The sequence below is a fragment of the Hibiscus syriacus genome, unplaced genomic scaffold, assembly GCF_006381635.1.
Source record: "Hibiscus syriacus cultivar Baekdansim isolate YM2019G1 unplaced genomic scaffold, ASM638163v2 tig00110691_pilon, whole genome shotgun sequence".
Taxonomy (NCBI): domain Eukaryota; kingdom Viridiplantae; phylum Streptophyta; class Magnoliopsida; order Malvales; family Malvaceae; genus Hibiscus; species Hibiscus syriacus.
The window spans coordinates 280,498-301,541 of record NW_024062826.1 but is presented as its reverse complement, the minus strand read 5'-3'; the positions used below and the strand labels follow the sequence as shown (position 1 = coordinate 301,541).

General features: G+C 37.7%; 1 protein-coding gene across 1 annotated transcript; it reads left to right on the top strand.

Annotated features, from left to right (window-relative positions):
- Nucleotides 1–452: 452 nt before the first annotated feature.
- LOC120138428 (pentatricopeptide repeat-containing protein At3g59040-like) lies at nt 453–20,751 on the top strand. The gene is made up of 7 exons (XM_039153890.1): nt 453–707; nt 817–1,105; nt 1,925–2,215; nt 2,465–2,713; nt 6,336–6,460; nt 19,085–19,183; nt 19,971–20,751. Exons 1-7 carry the CDS (start codon nt 511–513, stop codon nt 20,476–20,478), a joined length of 1,758 nt encoding a protein of 585 aa, XP_039009821.1. The 5' UTR covers nt 453–510; the 3' UTR covers nt 20,479–20,751.
- The last annotated feature ends 293 nt before the right edge of the window (nt 20,752–21,044 follow it).

The following is a 21,044-nucleotide window of genomic DNA, read 5'->3' as shown; positions in this document are numbered from 1 at the left end:
ATATTTCTTTTAACAAATTTTTTTTAACAAAATATTTTACTAACATACATTTAAATAATCTTACATTATTTCAATCAAACAATGTAATATTATATTATTACTGAACAAATCATCAAATAATATAATATTTTCAGAATAATATTAATATTTAATCTAGTGAGATGAGATATTAGATTTTTTAAACAAGATCAAGAGTTCAAATACTGATGTTTAGAAATAAAACCCTTTGTATTACTTGCCTAAATTATTCAGTCAAAATATCATATATTAATGATTAATTCAAAAAATCTTGAAAGAATTTAAACATCTCTATAGAAAATTGCATACAGTAAATATAAAAGATAAATTTCGTTGTTTCCTCTCTTTGGTTATTCCGGAAAAATAAAAATGGATATTTTTCAAATATTTAATTTTCAATTTTCTTAAAATATATAAATATCTAACCATAATTATGTCGAGATTTTAACGTCTTCAGCTCTATCTTTTGCTTCGCCTCTGAACCAAGGAGAAATGGAGGTATCTCATTCTTCTTCTTTGATACATGGCTCAGACCTTCATCAAAACATCTCAAGACGCTCGCCACTGACTTCTTCCATGTCCATCAATTCTCGGCTTTCCTTTCCCACAACTCTTGTGGCGAACCCACTTCCCCCAAAGCTTTACTTATCAGCTAAACGCGCAAATCTTAGAGTTGGACACTCCCCAAGGTCCTTTCCTCTCATTTTAATCACTGCCCACTTCTTTTCTTTTATTTTACTTGCGATTCCATTTGTTCTAAGGCCTTTGGTTGAATTCCTTTCTGGGTTTCTTTAACAGGTTACTCAAAGTAGGTGGCTATAATCCTTTGGTTGGGGTAATCTCAATGGGAATGTTGGCTCCTAGAAAGTTTTTTAAGAAAAGGAAGAAAGTGGAGCATTTCAAAGATGCAGCTGATGAAGCTAAACAGAAGAGCTGGAGGAAACTAATGCAGGAAATTGAGGATACAGGTTCTGCTTCTGCAGTACTTAGAAGCCAACGGACTAGTGACCAATCTCTTTCTAAAGACTTGCTTTTAGGCACTTTGGTTAGGTTTAAGCAGATGAAAAAATGGCAATATGTTAGCGAGGTATCTTTCATTAGTTATGTATATCTATGTTTTGAGCCTTATCTACTTCAGCTTTAACATTAGCTAATTATCCTGATTTCCCCCTATAAATAGTATCCTGGTTTTGGGTTAATTTTTAGCAACCTGCTGAACATATGTTTCTCACTGATATGGTTCATATGGAAAATAAAGGAAAAACTATCGAATTTGAGAAGCCTAATGGATTGTTTTGTTGATTGCTGACACATGACTCTCATAAATCCTGAACACTTGAGGTTGGGGGGGGATCTAAGTAGTCACAGTATGATAGTGCTTCGTTTTAGTACAAAAATGAACTCATTTTATATGATGAAGAGGTAAAATTTTATAAGCATAGCCAAAATATAAGGCATAAATAAATGCATTCATGAATGGATTTGGTTCAATGATGTGGCATGTGTTAACAAATTCTTCCCTAGATGTGAAACTGCTATTGTGGATTGTATTTGGAAAATTTTCCAAAGTCCCGCTTTGGTCAAAATTAATTTGCTATTTCTATTCTTTTGGTCAATATATAAACAAACACGCGGATGAAACGGAAAAAGAGTGGGGATCAGATACCACAAACTTAGTGTCATACAGAAAGGCAACAGAAACTTTGGCAAACTACCCGAGCGTAGGGATTCTTGCATACTGTTTTATGTTCCTAGTTTGTAACAAGGAGAGAAGGCATCTATTTTTTCAAGTTTTTTGGCTTAAAAGCAGACAAGATCTTTTAGTTTATGCAAATATGAGACTTTTGTGTGATCTTTATGTTCTAATTGCTCATTATATCATTGACTAACCTTTTCTATTCTATAGATTCTTGAGTGGCTTCGAGCTCAAAGCTGGTGGGACTTCAGTGAAATGGACTTCCTTATGCTCATAACAGCATATGGGAAGCAAGGGGACTTCAATAAGGCTGAGAAAGTTTTGAGCTTTATGAATAAAAAGGGTTATGTACCAAGTGTTGTATCACATACTGCTCTCATGGAGGCATATGGGAAGGGAGGTCGATACAATAATGCTGAAGCCATTTTTAGAAGGATGCAAGCTTCAGGCCCTGAACCTTCTGCTGTGACATATCAAATAATACTTAAAATACTTGTCGAGGTAGTATGATTCTTCAAAATCTTGTTCTATCTTCCATCAAATTTTCTTTTTAAACAACATTAACATATAGATCAGTCAGATATTCATCCGCGAGATGCTATTAGTAGAGAGACATTTTGATTCCCGGAAAAGAAGCAGCCTATATAAACTGTGGCATATTTCAAAATTTTTGGTTGTCTTTGTCCTTTTCATCATTTTAATATTTTTCTTGCTTTTATCAGAGTAATAGTCGTTAATATCTTATTATAGGGGAACAAATTTAAGGGGGCGGAAGAAGTTTTTGAGACACTTTTGGATAAGGAAAAATCTCTGATGAAGCCTGACCAAAAAATGTTTCACATGATGATTTATATGCATAAGAAAGCTGGGAGTTATGAGAAGGCCCGTAAACTATTTGCACTGATGGCCGAACGAGGAATTAAGCAATCCACGGTCACTTACAATAGTCTTATGTCATTTGAAACCAATTACAAGGAAGTTTCAAAGATATACGATCAGGTATAATTTTTAGGCATTGTCTGACTTAAATTTCATGTTTTTGCATTATAGCATGGGGATGTGGTTATAAATTTTTGTAAGAAACTTTTTATTGGAACACATAAGTTGCTCTGAATTGTCTCCAGTTCACTGTTCAAAGACGAACTATGAAAAGAATATTGAATGTCATTTTTTGTCCAACATATTGTTTGCTAATCCATTCTGGTCTTTTCTTTTCTTTTACATCCACATAAATAATGATTTTATGTATCATTTAACTGATTCTTATGTCATAAGGTATCTCCGTTCTATTTTCTATATCTTCCTCCTTCGTTCACCATCCTTGAGTACATGGAAGAGTTTTTCAGTGGTGATCTTAATAGAGGGTAGTATATAAATCTTATTCTGATCATCTTGACTGATAAGTTGTGTTTAATAATCAGTCCTATGGTAACACATTTCCTTATATGAAAGTGGTCTTATCCCACATCTGTTGAATTGGGTTTCCTATGGCCTTATATTAAGTTGGTCTCTCCATCAATTGCAAATTGGTTTAAGGTCGGATGCTTAGCATGGTATCAAAGCCCAAGTTTTGCTAAGTTCTTCTTGTCTAACCCCAATCGTGGTTGATGATACCTAATGAGGTTGTCCATGTGTAAGTCCCGCAAACTACAGTTGAGGGGAGTGTTAGTGTTGAGGAGAGTCTTATCTAATGAGGTTCTGTTTTGCTTTTGTTGTCTAATTGAATATGACAGATTCAAGAAATCCACTTGGAACTTACGTGAACTTGTTCTGATGCATAATCCTATAAAGAGAACACATTTTAGGGGTTTGAATTGTGGAATAAGGGTGTCTGGGGGTGGCAGTGAAGGTTGAATATCTTTTGAGAAATAGTTTGATGATGTCATATTTATAGGAGGAAATATATTGGGGTTTGAATGTGGCTTGCTTAGTGCAGGGTAGCTTGGGGATTATGGGTGGGTTTTTTGAGGTGCTGGAATTTACATACTGTTATGCACAATAATCCGAAGGTATTTCTAGCCTCTTGGGCTGATTTAGTTTCGAAGTTAGAGATCTGGAAAGTCATCCCGAGTGTTGTTTTGTGGTCTTTATGGAAATGTAGAACCAATTGGTCTTTCAGAAAGGGAAGCTTGATCAAACTCGGCTGTTTTTCTTAGCTAGATATAGGGTGGCTATTTGGTTTTCGGCGAAAGTGCCTAATTTCCACGTTCATCTAGATTATCTTGTGGGGGATCCATCTCTGGCTGATTTTTTTATAAGAAAAAATGCCTCGTTAAAAACCCCTTCATAACCGTCAAGCTACAAAGGTATCTTGACGGACATTGGAAGGAGGAAAAGAGTGCCCACATTTTATTTATAGAACATAAAGTACATCTGGGTAAAAAACCCCTTGATTACAACCTACCCCACAAACAACACCTCTCCCCTCAAAAAACATCCTACACATCGAACAAAATACACCCTACATTACCCGATTCCCGCCTTAGCTAAACCATCTGCTTCTCAACTAATACATATCTGAACATGCCTACTGATCACATTTTAATCCAACACGTTCTTGGAAATCTCCTTAACCAGATTACCAAATGCATCATGACTTGCTTCTGGATTTTTAATCCAATTCACAACATTCAAAGAATCACTTTCCAAAATAAGACGCCCCTCATCTTTCCACTTCGAATATAAAAACAACTTCAAACCAGCTTGAATTGCTTTAAGCTCAGCAAGGACCGCAGGACCTGGTCCAGACGCAACCGAGAAGGACCCCACCTGTTTACCGTCAGTATCTCTAAGCAGCCCACCGATACCACTACACCTCCAGTCACAACCCACAGCCTCGTCCACATTGACTTTAAACCACCCCGATAGGGGACACCACCATATTGAGGGAGGAATTTTCTTCATCGAACCAGTGTGCAAATTAACCAAAGTTAGATCACCCACAAGACAGTCTAGGGGAACAGGAAAATCGAACTTCTTTCGTAAGAACCAAGCAGCCACCCAATATCTAGCCAGAAAAAAAAGAAGAGGTCGATCCAATCTTCCATTCTCAAACACCATCTAGCCAGAATGAATTTCCAAATATCAGATTTGGAGTTAAATCAGCTCAATAGTACATAAATTCCTTGGGATTATTGGGCAAGTCTGAACATATATTCCACAACCTTAAGAACCGCACCCACACTCCCCAAGCTATCTTGCATGAGAAGAATAAATGACAAACAGACTCAGGTTCTTTGGCTGATTCTCGCAATGGTTTAAGGGAGAATTTTTCTTCCCCTTCCGCGTGGAGTCTCCCGATTTCTTTAAATTTAATGTAGATGGGACTGTAAGCAGCGATTGGAAGTACAGTGGGATAGGTGGTTTTCTTCGGGATGCCGAGAACAAGTTGTTGGGATCATTCTCGGTTGCTTCTGGCCCTGGCCCTCCTATATTAGTTGAGTTGAAAGCTATTCAAGCTGGTTTTTCTCTTTTTCTGGAATCGAAGTGGAGTGTTAAGGGTCGTCTTATATTGGAGAGCGATTCGGTTAATGCGCTGAAGTGGATCAAGAATCCGGGAGCGTAGCTTCTTTTGGTCTTATGGTCAAGGAAATTGTTGATTGTGTGTTGGATCATAATGTGATTATTAAGCATATACAACGATGTTTTAATTGGGAAGCTGATAGTTTAACAAAGGCTGGCATAGGGTTATTTGGGTTGTATTTTGTATGTTGGGGAGTTGGTGTGTTTAAATTAAGGGATAAGCTTAGTTTAGTGGATATTGGTTGTATCAATTTGGGGTTTTAACCTTGGTGTATTTTTCAGTAGTAATAAAATATAGAGCACTCTTTTCCTCCTTCCAATGTCCTTTAAGCTACTTTCGTAGCGTGACGGTTATGAAGGGTTTTTTTAATGAGGCTCTTTTTCTTATAAAAAAATGTGGCTTGCTAGTGGTAGAAAGGGATGTTAGTTTGTTACATTAACTTTAAGATGTATTAATGGAATAATTAGATCTGGTTGTGCAATTTGTATTTAGACTAATTATTCAAACTAAAAATCATTGCAGTAAGTAATTGAATTTTAATGTTCAATATTATTGCAAATTAATACATGAAAAATTAGGTTGTTTAATTTCTGGTGAAGTTGGTAAATTTTGCTTCCTTTCTGAAAATGTTGTCAACTGCTAATCTTATCATTTTATACATTGTATAACTGGTATATTACATGCAACATGATATATATTTTCTTAAAGGTGATACTTGTTCCTTTTATTATTTGTTGAATTGACTTTCATGTATTTGTGTGTTGATGTATTAAAAATCCATAGCCCTTTTAAAGCGCCTCCCTATGTAATCACATTTCTACACAAAATATGAAAAATAAGGCATGCTTGATTTGCCTCACATCTATTATGAATGTAGACATAAATAGTCCATTATATCTTTATTTGAAGGAAAAAATGACTCATTTTTTCAGTATTGCATTATTTATCTCACAAGAGGCTTGCAAGCAAATAGACACCAAATTGTTTCATCTCATCATATAGTCAAACCAATGTTTGATTTTTGAGCATTTTTGTTATTTCTCTCTCAATATTTCATTGTTGATAATTATGTAACGATTCTTGTTAATTATATTTTAGATGCAAAGAGCTGGTCTTTGCCCTGATGTGGTGAGTTATGCCTTGCTCATTAATGCTTATGGAAAAGCTAGGAGGGAAGAGGAAGCTTTGGCTGTTTTTGAGGAAATGTTGGATGCTGGAATCAGGTGTGTATTTTTTTATAAGATTAAGGCCTAATTAAAAACCCCCTTCATAACAATCAAGTTTCGAAAAACTCAACGGCTATTGGAAGGAGGAAAAGAGTGCCCAAAATTTTATTACTAACACAAGGAGTACATCCAAGAAAAAATCATTTTAAGTACAAAAGTTCCCCACTAAGACACCCAAAGCACTCACCCACCTCACTCAACCAAAACACCCCACACTATCCTATGCCCGACTTAGCTAAACTATTTGCTTCCCAATTAGAACATCTCTGAACATGCCTAATAGTCATATTGTACTTCATCACTCGCTTGGAAATATCCTTAACCAAATGAACATAAGCAACATGACTAGCCTCCAGATTGTTAATCCACTTCTAAGCAATAGAAGAATCACTTTCTTTTAACATATTTAGGAAGAAGAAAAATTCTTATTTCTTATAATAGTACACCCTTTTAACATAGCAGAAAAAGAATAAAAAGGAAAGAATAAAAAGGAAATAATCTCTAATAATTAGTCTATCCCTAAAAATTAGTAATTAGATTATGACTAATATTTACAAGGAAATTCCTAGAATTAAGGTAGAGAATCTCCTTAATTTAAGGATTTCCAACACTCCCCCTCAAGTTGGAGTGTAGATGTCAATCGAACCTAGCTTGCTCATAATTTCTTCGAACCTATTTCTGCTCAAGCTCTTGGTTAACACATCTGCTATTTGTTGTCGAGTAGGTATATATGAAACACAAACTTCCCCTTTGTTAATTTTCTCCGTAATAAAGTGACGATCGATTTCTATATGCTTGGTGCGGTCATGGTGTACAGGGTTGTGAGTTATACTAACTGTTGCCTAATTATCACAGTCCAGTATTATAGGTGTTGTGTACGATAATTTTAGTTCTCCCATTAGTCGTTGTAGCCACATTCTTTCACATATACCTTGGGACAGAGCTTGATACTTAGCTTCAGCACTGTTGCGTGCCACAACCGACTGTTTTTTACTCCTCCATGTCACAAGATTACCCCAAACATAGATGCAGTAACCACTTGTGGAGCGCCTTTCATTAACAACACATGCCCAATATGCATCAATGTAGACTTCTATGCTTCGATTTACATTTTTCTTGAAATGCAACCCCTTACCAGGAGTCCCTTTTAAGTATCTCAATATCTTGTAGGCAGCTTCTAAATGTTTCTCCCTAGGAGCTTGCATAAATTGACTAATAACACTTACTCCAAATGTTATGTCTAGACGAGTGTGAGAAAGATAAGTTTTCCCTCTAACCGTTGATATCTCCCCCTATCTACCTTTTCATCCTTATTAGTTTCTAATTTAAGGTTGGGTTCCATGGGAGTCTCGGCTGGTTTGCAACCCAACAGTCCGACTTCAAAAAGTAGATCAAGAACATACTTTCTTTGAGAGATTGAAATACCTGCCTTTGACCTTGCTATCTCCATTCCAAGAAAATATCTAAGATTCCCCAAGTCTTTAAGTTGAAAATCAAGACTTAAGAATTCTTTGTCTTTCAATTTCAATAGAGTCATCTCCTGTCGATATTATGTCATCAACGTATACAATGAGAATACAACACTTCCCATTAGCCTAGTGTTTGTAGAATATGGTGTGATCAGCTTGACCTTGAATATAATGTCTACTTGTCATGGCTTTGGCAAAACGATTAAACCAAGTCCTAGGGGAGTGCTTTAGTCCATACAAAGACTTCTTCAACTTGCATACTTGGCCCTTGCTTCCTTCGAATCCGGGCGGAAAATCCATGTAGACTTCTTCGTTTAATTCTCTATTGAGAAAAGCATTCTTTACATCCAATTGGATTAAAGGCCAATCTAAATTGACAGCAATTGAGAAGAGCACTCGAATAGTATTTAGTTTGGCCACTGGTGCAAATGTTTCCTCATAGTCCAACCCATATGTTTGAGTGAAACCCCTGGCCACAAGTCTAGCCTTGTATCGATCAATGCTCCCATCTGGTTTAACTTTCGTAGTGAAAATCCACTTATAACCCACTGTCTTCTTTACAGTAGGTAGTTTAGATATTTCCCACGATTCATTATCTTCAAGAGCCTTTATTTCTTCTAACACGGCTTGCTTCCATTTGGTTGACTTAAGAATCTCTTCTATGTTCTTTGGAGTTTCTACAGAGTCAATATTAAAAATAAAGGCATTATAGGATTTAGACAAGTTCCCACAGGATATAAACCGAGAAATAGGATGTTGAGTGCAGCTTCTAGTTCCCTTTCTGATTGCAATTGAAAGATAGATGGAAGGCGAAGGAGGTGAGACTTCTTCCTCAGGACAATCCTCGGGTAAAGATGGCATTGGCATTGCTGTGTCAGTTTCTGGCAGCTGATGTTTCCGAGAGTATAAAAGAAGTTGCTGAGTTTTTTCTTGTTTTTCAGAAGAAGGTTGTTTTTCTTCATTTGTATGATTAATCGCCCTTATTTCTTATTGTTGCATAGTGAAGTCGAGTAAAATAGGGTCTAAATCAGGAATTACAGTGGTTGTAGGAATTTCAGCAATGGTTGTAAGATTTTCAGTAGTGGCTGTATGAATTTTAGCAGGTTTTGTAGTGGTGGTAGGATTGATAGAGTCTTGAGGTATAATGAGAAGGTTGTTCAACAATGTCTCATCTTCACTAAATATCTCCCCTTGAAGATGAGAGGTTGAAAAATATGGCTCGTTTTCGAAGAAAGTAACATCAAGGGACACAAACATCAAGTGTAGGGTTAGAGAATAGCACTTGTACCCCTTTTGTGTAGGTGAGTATCCAAGAAAGACACAAGTGTGGGCTCTAGGATCAAGTTTAGATCAGTTAGGTTGATGATTGTGGACAAATGCTTTGCAACCGAAAGTTTTGGTTGAGAGATTAGGAATACGAAACAAGGGAAATTTTTTTGAAGAGTATGTAAAGGTGTTTGAAAGTTTAATACCTTTTATGGGAGTCAGTTTATAAAATAACAAGCAGTGAGAACAGCTTCTCCCCATAAATACTTCGGTACACCCATAGTAAACATAAAAGCACGAGCCACGACTACAAGGTGTATGTTTTTCCTCTCGGAAACCCTATTTTATTGAGAGGTGTCGGGACAAGAACTCTGATGTATGATTCCTTGCTCATAAAGATAAGGGCTTAGGATAGAATTAAAGTACTCTATCCCATTATCAATTCTAAGGGTGAGAAATTTGGAATTGAACTGAGTTTGAATCATTGAATGAAAACTTTGGAAGACTCTAGAGACTTTGGTTTTTTCTTTGAGGAGATACCCAACAAACTCTAGTGTGGTCATCAATGAATATTGACATTTTTTACTCGACTGGCTCCTCATAGATCACTGTGGATTAAATAGAAAGGTTGAGATTGAACATAAGATTTCAAAGGATAAGGGACACGAGTATGTTTAGACAGTTGGCAAACTTCACAATTCAAGGAACTTATTTTCACTCAGAGGTTAATCATTCTTTCATTTCCCTTATTCCTAAGAAGGCCAGTCCGGATGAGTTGGAAGATTTTAGGCCAATTAACGTAGTTGGAGGGTTATATAAAATTCTATCAAAGGTCTTAGCTAGAAGATTGAGTTTGTGCATTAACGAGATAATGAGTCCGTCACAATTCGCTTTCATTCCGGGAAGGAACATATTGGACTGCTCGTTTATTACAAATGAAAGTATTAACTTTTGGAGGAAGAAAGGGTTGAAAGGAGTAGTTTTCAAGGTGGATTTTAAGAGAGCCTACGATTCGGTTGATTGGACAATTTTGATGAAAATAATGAGCAAAATGGGGTTTGGTGATAAGTGGTGGTCATGGATGTATCAGTGTATGTCATCAGTTTCCATTTCGGTTCTAGTAAACGAGTCACCTACGAAGAAATTTCACACAACGAGGGGACTAAGACAGGGATGTTCGTTATCGCCTTTGTTGTTTAATTTGGCTGGTGAGCTGCTGCATTTGTTGCTATCTAAAGCAGTGGATATGAGACTGTTTTCGGGCTTCAATTTAGGTGTTCATGATCGGGCATTCAAGTTATCGCACTTTCAATTTGCGGATGATCTTATAATTTTCACTAAAAGTTCTATTCGTGATTTGAGGAACGTTAGAAGAGTGTTATTAATCTATGAGCAATTGGTGGGGTTGAAGCTAAATCTAGTCCAAAGCAAAATTTATGGTATTAATGTTGAGGATGGGGTGTTAGCTACTTGGGCTAATGATATTGGCTGCTCGGTAGGTCATCTCCCATCAGAATATTTAGGCTTACCTTTGGGGTACAAGAGGAATTCGGTTGCTATGTGGGAGCCAATAGTGAAGAGATTTCATGTTAAGTTGAGTGGTTGGATGGCTAATTCCTTGTCGTTAGCAGGAAGGATGGTGTTGGTTAAATCGATGTTGTGCTCTCTCCCTTTTATTTTCTTTCTATCTTCTGAATTCCAGCTTCTGTGCTACAGAAACTAAATTCTATCATGGTTTTATTTCTGTGGGGGTGCAGCAGATAAAAAAATATCCACTGGGTGAATTGGAATTTGGTCAGTAAACCAAAAAGATTGGGGGGTTTAGGGATCCCGAATTTATCACTCTTGAACAGAGCTTTACTGGGGAAATGGGTATGGAAGTTTGCATCAGAAAATGAGTCTTGGTGGAAGAGAGTGGCGTGTGGCGTATACAACTTGGATCCGAATTTCATAATGATGGGAATTCGTGGATAGCCTGTGCTCGTGGATTTGGAGAAGTGTGGTTAAAAATTTATTTACCAATGATGGTTTTGGGGATTGTCTTAGAAAGAATGTGTTTGAAAACTGGAATGGGAAATCTGTGGAGTTCTGGAATAATGTATGGTTGGGAGAAGTTCCCCTGAAAGTTCAGTTTCCTAGACTTTATGCTCTTTCGAGCAATAAATCGGGTAAAGTGATGGAGTTTAGGGTGAATAATGCCTCTGGCTGGGTGTGAGATATTCAAATGAGAAGAAATTTGGCGGATTGGGAGGTTGAACAGTGGCTTCAGTTGATTTCTATGTTTAATAATATCTTTCTGTCACCTTGTGAGGAAGACTGCTAGATTTGGTCAGGAAATGGAGAGGGTTGTTTTTCAGCGAAATCTTGTATCAACATTTTCTTTGATCAAGATGGTATTGTGGAGAATCATGAGACTTGGGATAGGCATATTTGGGTAGGGATTGCACCTACACGGGTGGAAACATTTGTTTGGCAAGTTGCTCATCAGAGACTGGCGGTTAAGGAGGAATTATTGAAGTGAGGTGTGGCGGGGATTGATGATCCTTTATGTCCACTGTGTGGTAGGGAGGTGGAATCAGTTTCACATCTTTTTTTTGCATTGTGAGGTAGTATGGGGCCTGTGGTCTAGATTTTTGAATATTTGGAATTTGTCCTTGGTGATTCCAAAGAATATCATTGACTTTTTCATTTTTGGGATGATTCACTGTCGAACTCTTTGATCTGGAAATTTATTCCAAGGGTAGTGATGTGGTCAGTGTGGAAAATTAGGAATGAGGTTATTTTTCAGAAAGGAAAGCTGGATGTGGTGAGACTGTTCTTTATTGTTCGATTTAGAATAACTTTCTGGTTTGCTACAAGGTTCAACGATGTGCATATCCCTTTAGACTCCCTAGTGGGTGATTTAAAACTTGCTGATTCGGTGGGAAGACAGGGAAAAGGTCGCTCTCAACCAATTTGCTGGGTTCCTCCTCCGGATGAGTTCTTAAAGCTAAATGTTGATGGAGCGATGGTAAAAGGCTGGGATAAAGGAAGTATTGGTGGTCTGATTCGGGACAACAGTGGTGTGTTGCTTCAATGGTTCTCTGAAAGAGTTGGGGGTGGTCCTCCTATCATGGCAGAATTATTGGCGATAAGAGGTGGCTATGTCTTCTGGAAGACTTAGGTTCTGTTCTTGATCAGAGGTTTATTCTAGAATCGGGCTCAAGTAATGCTTTGAAGTGGATCAAGAATCCGGGTTTATGCACCCCTATGTTTCAATCCTTGGTGAGGGATATAGTCTCTCTTATGGCAGGAAAAGATATTACTATTAGGCATATTTTGAGGGCTGCAAACTGGGAAGCTGACAAATTAGCTAAAGATGGGATAGGTTGATTTTTTGGTTTCTGTTGGTTGTGTTGAGGTGCAGGAAATGTTATTTCCTGTGTTGTAAGGAGTTTTGTTTTTAGTTTTATGTTATTTATGTTGGTGTTTTAGTGGTATGTTAGGGTCTGGCAATGTACTATTGTTCAGCTTAATAAAATTCTAGGCACTCTTTTCCTCCTTCCATCGTCCTTCATGTTACTGTTATAACATGGAGGGTATGAAGGGAGTTTTTAATGAGGCCTAATCTTTTTATAAAAAAAAGGAACTTATTTTCTTATTTAGAAATAGTAGAGGAAACAGTTTCTTCAAGTACATAAAATTAGGGTGTCCTAGTCTATGGTTCCATAGCATGATAGATTCTTCTTTCGATATAGATAAGTCCATCCCTTCTTGTGAACTGTTTTTATTCCAAATATATAAGCCATCATCAACTTTAGCAGTGCCAATCTTCTTCCCCAATTCCTGTTCATGAACCATATAATCGAAAGCAGAAAATTCAGCAAGTACTTTCTCATCCTTTGTAAGCTTGCTAATTGAGAGTAAATTACAAGAAAGTTTTGGAACATATAAAACTTTATCAATGGAAAAATTTTCAGTAAGTCTGATTGTTCTAATTCCAGCCACCGGCGAGTAAGATCCATCAGCTATGCGAATCCGGGTGTGATCATGACAAGGTAAATATGTGTGAAACAAACTTAGATTACCTGTCATGTGGTTGGATGCACCCGAATCTAGTATCCAGATGGGTTCATGTGTAGTATTTAAGGCAGTACCTTGAATAACTAGTGACCCACTTGTTGTAGGAGTCCCGAGGAGTTTATGAAGAGCCTCAAGTTGAGTTTTGGTTAGCCAAACATCTTGGGCATCTTCTTCAGTAGTAGATATCATTGTTGCCTTGTTTTCTTTCTGGTTTTTTTCCAGGATAGCCACGAAGTTTAAAGCATTTCTCCTTGGTATGTCCAACCCGGTTACAATGGCTACACCATGGCCTATTTTAACCGGAATCAATTCCAGTCTTGTACCTTTGAGACTGTGGGCCTTTTGAAATAAGGGCAGTGTTCTCGGAAGGATTATGACCAGCTGTGGTCAAAGGTTTTAGTTCTCTTGTGTCTCCCAAAATAATAAGACGTCGTTTCTCTTCCCTCCTTACTTCAGTAAATGCTTCTCCAATGGTTGGTAGTGTGGTTCTGCCTAGTATTAGTCCTCGGACCTCATCAAGATCACAATTTAGTCCTACTAGGAACTCATAGAGACGCTCTTTGTTAATATGTTCCCATGAACTTGGTGTGTTCCTCGCCCTCGCCCCAATAAGCTTCATAATACATGTCCAACTCTTGCCATAAGATCTTTAGGTTGTAATATTAAGTGACTTCAAGTGCTCCTTGTCGAATATCTTTCAACTTTAATTTGATCTCGAATACTTAGGAAGCATTTCCAAGATCCGAGTAATTCTCCTTAATTGCATCCCACATTACTTTGGCAGTTTTAAAAAAAAGGTAAGTTCGACTTATATTACCTTCCATCGAATTTATAAGTCAAGCCATAACCATTGAGTTGTTAAGCTCCCAAGTTGGATAATCAGATTCTGTCGATGCTGGTTGGGGAATGTCTCCATTGATGTACCCAATTTTTCCTCGGCCACGAAGAACCATAAGGACATATTGTGACCATTACAAGAATTTTTTTTCCATCTAATCGATGATTTGTGATTGTAAGAGAGGAGTTAAGGTCAATTTGAGGGATTGGATGTGATTTTGAGTAATTTGTGAGATTTTAGTCTCAGAGAGAGTTTCATTGATATCACCCATGAGAGAAGGAAAAAAATTGTTTAAGAAGAGAGATGAGAAACAAATGAGTAGGTCAAATGAATCCTATGACTCTGATACCATGAACAGATTTAGGAAGAAGAAAAATTCTCATTTCTTTTAATAGGAGTACACCCTTTTAACATAGCAGAAAAATAATAAAAAGGAAATAATTTCTAATAATTAGTCTATCCTTAAAAATTAGTAATTAAATTATGGCTAATATTTACAAGAAAATTCTTAGAACTAAAGTAGAGAATCTCCTTAATTTAAGAATTTTCAACATTCTAAAATAAGAATCCCCTTATCACGCCACTCCGAATCCAAAAACAAACTTAAACCAGCTTGAATTGCTTTAAGCTCAGCAAGGATCAGAGGGCCTGGTTCGGACGCTCCTGAGAAATACCCTAACCTCTTATTATCAACATCCCTAAGCAAACCACCAATACAATTGTACCTCTAGTCGCAACTTACGGACCCATCCACATTCACTTTAAAAGATCCCAGAGGAGGGGGACACCACTGTGACTTAGGGGAAACTTTCTTCGTAGGAAAACGGTGCAAATCAGGCAAGGTTAAGTCTCCCACAAGGCAATCTAGAAGGATAGGGAAATTTGAGTTCTTTGTCGAGAACCATGAAGCCACCCTATACCTAGCCAAAAAGAAAAGATTAGTCTGATCCAGCCTACCATTCTCGAACACTATATGTTGGAAATTTGGTCATTGAAAACCTTGATTTAGTCATAATCAATGAGATATTCTAGGATTTGTTTTCTATGTAAATATAGAAAGTAAAAGATGTAAATTAAGACAAAGTAGGAAAGTAGAAGCTGTCAAATATTGACTCTAATTAGTTTCCTTTTTTTGTTGTAATTTCCCTCTGTATAAAAGGAAGCCTTGTACTCATTCAAGAAATAAGGCACATTATTTTTTTATTTTTTTATTTTTTTTCCAAGTCTATATGATTTCGACATTTCCATACAGTCCACATTACATCACCCGGGACGAATTTCCATATGTCCGAATCCGGAAGTAAAACAAACCAGGAATACATAAAACCTTTGGGATTATTGGGCAAAACTGTATATATATTCCACAATCGTAGAAACCGCACCCAAATCACCCAAACTACTATGCACGAGAAAAATAAGTGGCGCACCGACTCCGACTCCAATCCACAGATCGAGAAGAGAGAATCCTCGATCCATCTAACACCCTGACTCATTAATACAGTCTTAACAACCAACTTCTGGTGGGACACTTGCCAAATTAAAACCTCCACTTTTGGAGGTGCTAAACCAACCCAAACAAGCTTCGACCAAGACAAATCCGGATCAGACAGGTTAGATACTAAGTTAATGCATGATTTAACCGAATAAACACTGTCCCCATTTCCCTTCCAAGCGCAACAATCATCCACCTCCAATCCAAGACAAACACTATCCAACAAAGACAACAATTCGATCCATTGTTCAGTTTCCCAATCCAGCAAATTTCGTCTCATTTGAATATTCTAGACCCACCTCCCATTGCTTAGGAATCCAAAGTTTTCAATGACCCAATCCTTCTTATCCGACAAGGTGAACAACCTAGGGAAGTTTGTCTTCAATGGAATGTTGCATAACCAACTATCATGCCAAAACAAAGTGGAATCTCCCTTCTTCACTTGCAGAGTAAGGTGATTACGAAAGCACAATCCAAAGGCATCATTCGTCTGATAGTTGTTGACAACCCTTGCCTTTTCCTTCCTTCCCAACCCCCTTATATTCCAAGTCACACACAAGAACCCAACCATTTAACAACAAAATTTACATCTTATCCAGAGCTGTGGGATTAATTCCCACCCACCTCACCCCTGTTTGTAGTCATTTCCGAAAACTTCGTAGCAAAAGTGTTCTTCCCTCCCCTAAAGGTTACCCCCATCATTTTGCTAATCTGTCAAGTACACAAGAGCTCCTCATTCGCTACAGAATCTTCCAACGCAGAAAAACCCACATCCGAATCCACTCTAGACTTCTTTTTATTTGATCTACTAGACACTCTGTCGCAGAACAATGTTGAACCACTGCTTGTGCGTCTCCAATTCGTTAGCGGGGAAGAACTTCTGGTTAAAACCCTTTCTTGTGTATTACCTAGATGTCCATCAACAACAATTCCTGTCTCTCGTATGACTCTTTCCGAGACATCCTGCTCCAGCTCCACTTGAGGCTCCGCCCGACCCTCTCTTTATTTGCCAAACCCCAACAGAGCTAAATTCAGTGCAGGCCCAGACGGTTTAATTCTCAAATTGGGAGAAATGGGCTCGCAATTATCATCAGATTGGGCTTGTTCAATCCACTCCATATTCACATTCTTACGAAGACCAAGCCCCTCATATTCCCCTCTATAATTACTCCCATAAACGAGGGTATTTGACACCCATTCTTTATTATGTTCCCTTTCTCTCTCCTTCAGCGATGACTGTTGTCCCCCACTGCCGCCAACAAATCCAGCAACTCCTCCCCCTTCCATCCACGTGTCAACCCTTAACCGAGCTTCCTCAACTGACTGTTAACTTCTACCTTCCGCCACTGTTGTCCGACCTCCATCCTCATCCTCCGACGCTACATCCTTACTCCCTCTGTTGCCTTTTCTGAAAAAACATTTGGTTTTCTAAACACCGACCCCATCTTAGTTTTCACCTTAAAGGATCTCCCATATACTCCTAACGTGACCGTATTCGGAACGTCGAAAGGGCTCGCCACCCTCACCAGCAACCTTGCCGCTGACAAATCTTCTCTATTGTTCGTCGACTCCTAAATGCAAATCAGCTTCTCCCACTGCCCAGCAAGCCTCTCCAGGAACAGAACATTCCAGCATAATAGTGGAACTCCATACAGTTCAATTGAGCATAACGCCATTGGGATTCCATCCTTACTCAGAAGTGGATCAAGCCAGTCAAACCAAAAAAATAGGTCCTCTTTCTTCTACGTCTACATCTCCGATAGCTCTTCAGCCGACCCAAAGGTGATAATGCAGGAGTTCTATGCGTACCCCCAGTTGGCGACCTTTACCTTAAACCCATCACTGGACAAACCCTTCTGCACCAGTTCCAAATCAAAAGATGGTTTGATGATCCCTGTTAAATAGCTTTTTATCCAACACGATTAGTCCGAATCTCCCACGCATTCCTCATCTCTGTTTCAGCTCGCATATGCCCCTCTCTATTTTTCTTGGTCGCAGGTTTATCCCTCCACCTTCCGTCCGAGACCAGGGCATCTTTGTAGGATCTTTCATCCCTTAACCTTCTCATAGACTCAACTCCCTCTCTTCTCCTTCTATTTTCGTCCTTATTTGACTTCTCAACTTCCACCTGGGCTCTGCCAGCAGCAGTTATCCTTGATCGATGGTTCTGGTATTTTGCAGCCCCTACTGATACTCTCCTCCCATCAAGCCACAATCCATTGACGTTCTCGATCGCATTCCTTAAACCATCCTCCTTAGCAAACTGAACAAAAGCATACGTAGAGTTTTTGTATTTTGGTTTGTTGGTTACACTCGGAATATAGACTCGCACGACTGGACCTTGGTATTGGAAGAGTTCCCTTACCGCTCTCCTTGAAACTCTCTTGCTCAGATTATCCACAAACGCCGTCCTTTCCTCACCAGAGGAAAAATGACTTATCAGATTCTCTCTCACTCCCTCTCTACCGCTCTCTCTCATATTTTTTCCACCAGCGCTCATGATTAATAGTTAAATAACCAAAAATGACAGAACGTAAAGCTAAAAACTAAAAACTAAATGGAGTTTTTTTCTGAGGCATGGACGAGGGGGGAAAAGCAAAAGATAAACTTAAGTATGGTGTGTAAGTTCAAATTGTATATCCAATCTGAAGTCACATTTATTAGAAACTACTGCGATTAGTTAAGCAGCTAGAGTCACTTAAAAGATAGAACAGAAAATAAATTCAGCAAAGACGTACATTACTTTTCTTTTCTTTTCTTTTTTGACATCTGACATATAGGTCATATCAGAACAGTTTGGTTGATTAATAGATGTCCATAACTCATTTAGTTAACACTTCATTAGAGGGTTTAAGGTCTAAGATCAATTCCCCTCAACACCTTGTTTCAAAAATATGTTTCAACTCCATAAACAGTTGATGCAAATTAGTTGCTTGCATCTTAGATTTATTCAAGTAATAACAATTTTTGTTCCGTATAGTTCACAGGGCTGGTTAAACTTCCACCTGGATGATTGAGGTAGTTATTAGATGGGATGCAAACCAAACGTCTTATTTTGCGACTTAAATCTTGGGAAACATTTTATCAATGGCCTAGATGATCATCTGTTCTTTCTTAACCAGCTTTAGCCCCAATAGAATAGTTTTTTTCATCACTCTTTGTAGTTTATATAATCAGGAATAATGCTAGGTTCATATATTTGATGGATTCAGTGAGCATCCTCGTGAATACAGATAGAATGCTAATATGAATCGAGTGAACAGGATAAAGTTGATGTAGGTGGTGCATAATGATGACTTCACTATGCAACTAGAATGTAATGGCAAACCATTAACAATTTTTTGCGGTTTAACTCAGAGATTACTGTTTCTTGTTTTTTTCGTTCACTAATTGACTGCCAGGTTGTGGCTGGCTATTTGACAGCTAATACATATTCAATCTGCCAAAGTTGATGCTATCCTATTCTTAGTACTATCATGTTGTCTACTTTTCAGGCCTACACATAAGTCTTATAATATTTTGCTTGACGCATTTGCAATTTCGGGAATGGTGGATCAAGCTCGGACTGTTTTCAAAAGCATGAGAAGAGACAGGTAAAGCGTTATAATTTCAAAGTCAAACAACTATAATGACATTTCCCAATGAATGGTTTCTGTTGTTATGTTTAGGTATCTTATTTTAGTTTATTCCATCATGATCAAGCTCTATTTTTTACTTAAAAAAGAAAAAGTAAGTTACTTTTAGATGTGAGCCTAGCTTTAGGAATGAGATCAGATGATATTTCAAAATTGACATAGTTCGGAGCTCTATTTTTCTCCATCCCTTTTATAAAATTGCCACTCAATTTGATATTGATTGACTATTATTCTATGAGCCCTAAAATGTTGTAGTAAATGATGTTACCTGACCATGTATACAGTGGTTCTGCCTTGGAAAGCTGCTCATGAAAAACCTTGGTTTTTGTGAGTTTTAAATCACTTTAAATTCGATTTGGGAATTGTTCTTGAATTCATCCGAAATCAAATTAATCCTTGTTTCTTTAATTTTTCCTCTCCAGGGCAATTCATAAGATATGCTTTCATATTCTTAACTTCGCTGCTTTAGTTTGTCTTCCTTTTGATGCCCACTTTATTTTTTTTCTCACCTGAATTTTAGCAAAGCAATGTCCATCAAATTTAGAACTTCCAGTTTTCAACGAAAAATAGAGAAATATCCCATCCTTCTTTATCCAATAGACCTTATAGCGAATATCATTTTCAATCCTGATTGTTTACTAGGGTCACCAAATGGTTTACTCGTGGCTTTATCCTTTCAAAGAAATAACATGTACGACTGATTCAGTACCGAAACATTCAACTTTTTGTTTGTATTTCCTTGCAGATATACCCCTGATATCTGTTCTTATACAACTATGCTATCAGCTTATGTCAATGCATGTGATATGGAGGGTGCTGAAAATTTCTTCACAAGATTGAAACAAGATGGACTTCGACCCAATATTGTCACATATGGGACGCTGATGAAAGGGTATGCCAAGGTAAATAAACTTGAAAAGATGATGGAAACGTATGAAGAAATGCGTTTAAATGGTATCAAAGCAAATCAAACCATCTTCACGACTCTCATGGATGCATATGGGAAGAACAGGGATTTCGGTAGTGCTGTTGTTTGGTATAAAGAAATGGAAGCTTATGGTGTTCCACCTGACCAGAAAGCGAAAAACATCCTTTTGTCTTTGGCAAAAACTGTGGATGAACAAAAGGAGGCAAACCAACTTGTAGGATATATGGAGACTAAGGTGAACCGGTTTTCCAAGTTTTCAGATGAAGAAGATTACATCGATGATATACAGGAGGCCGTATTGTATGAAAAAAGGGGTCAATTATAGTTTCTTCAAGTTATTGTTATCAAGACAAGGAAGACTCTGATATGTAAAGCTTGGAATTTTGTCTTCTGGTAATGCTCCTCAACCATGAAAAAGTATCACTGTCTTCAATTATGCAGAGTATTGGCCGAACACTAGAGCTGTTATACTTGGTTACTCGCGATGTCATAGTTATATGATTGTATATCTCTAATGTTAATGGCTACTGATATTTTTGTTATCGATGTGGTGGCAGGTTGGTCTCTAGCAAGCCAGTTTTCGACTAAAATCGGAGAACTTGCAGATACTAAAAAAGGAATTCAGTTTCCTGTAATTGGTTTTCAATTCAATATCAAATTTTCAGTCCCTTTTAGTCCTTCAATCTTGATCTGTTGTGATGTATAAACAAAGTTAGATCTAATCACAAAAGATAATATGAGCTGATAGCCGCAGGGCAGAACAGCAAAGAGAATTGCTGATAACATAATTATCCCTCCCTAGTTGAACCTTTGTTCTTTAATGTACTTATATGTAAGTTGGGGATGTTTTCCTGTTACAATTTTACACTGGTATTCTGATACCCAAGCTTT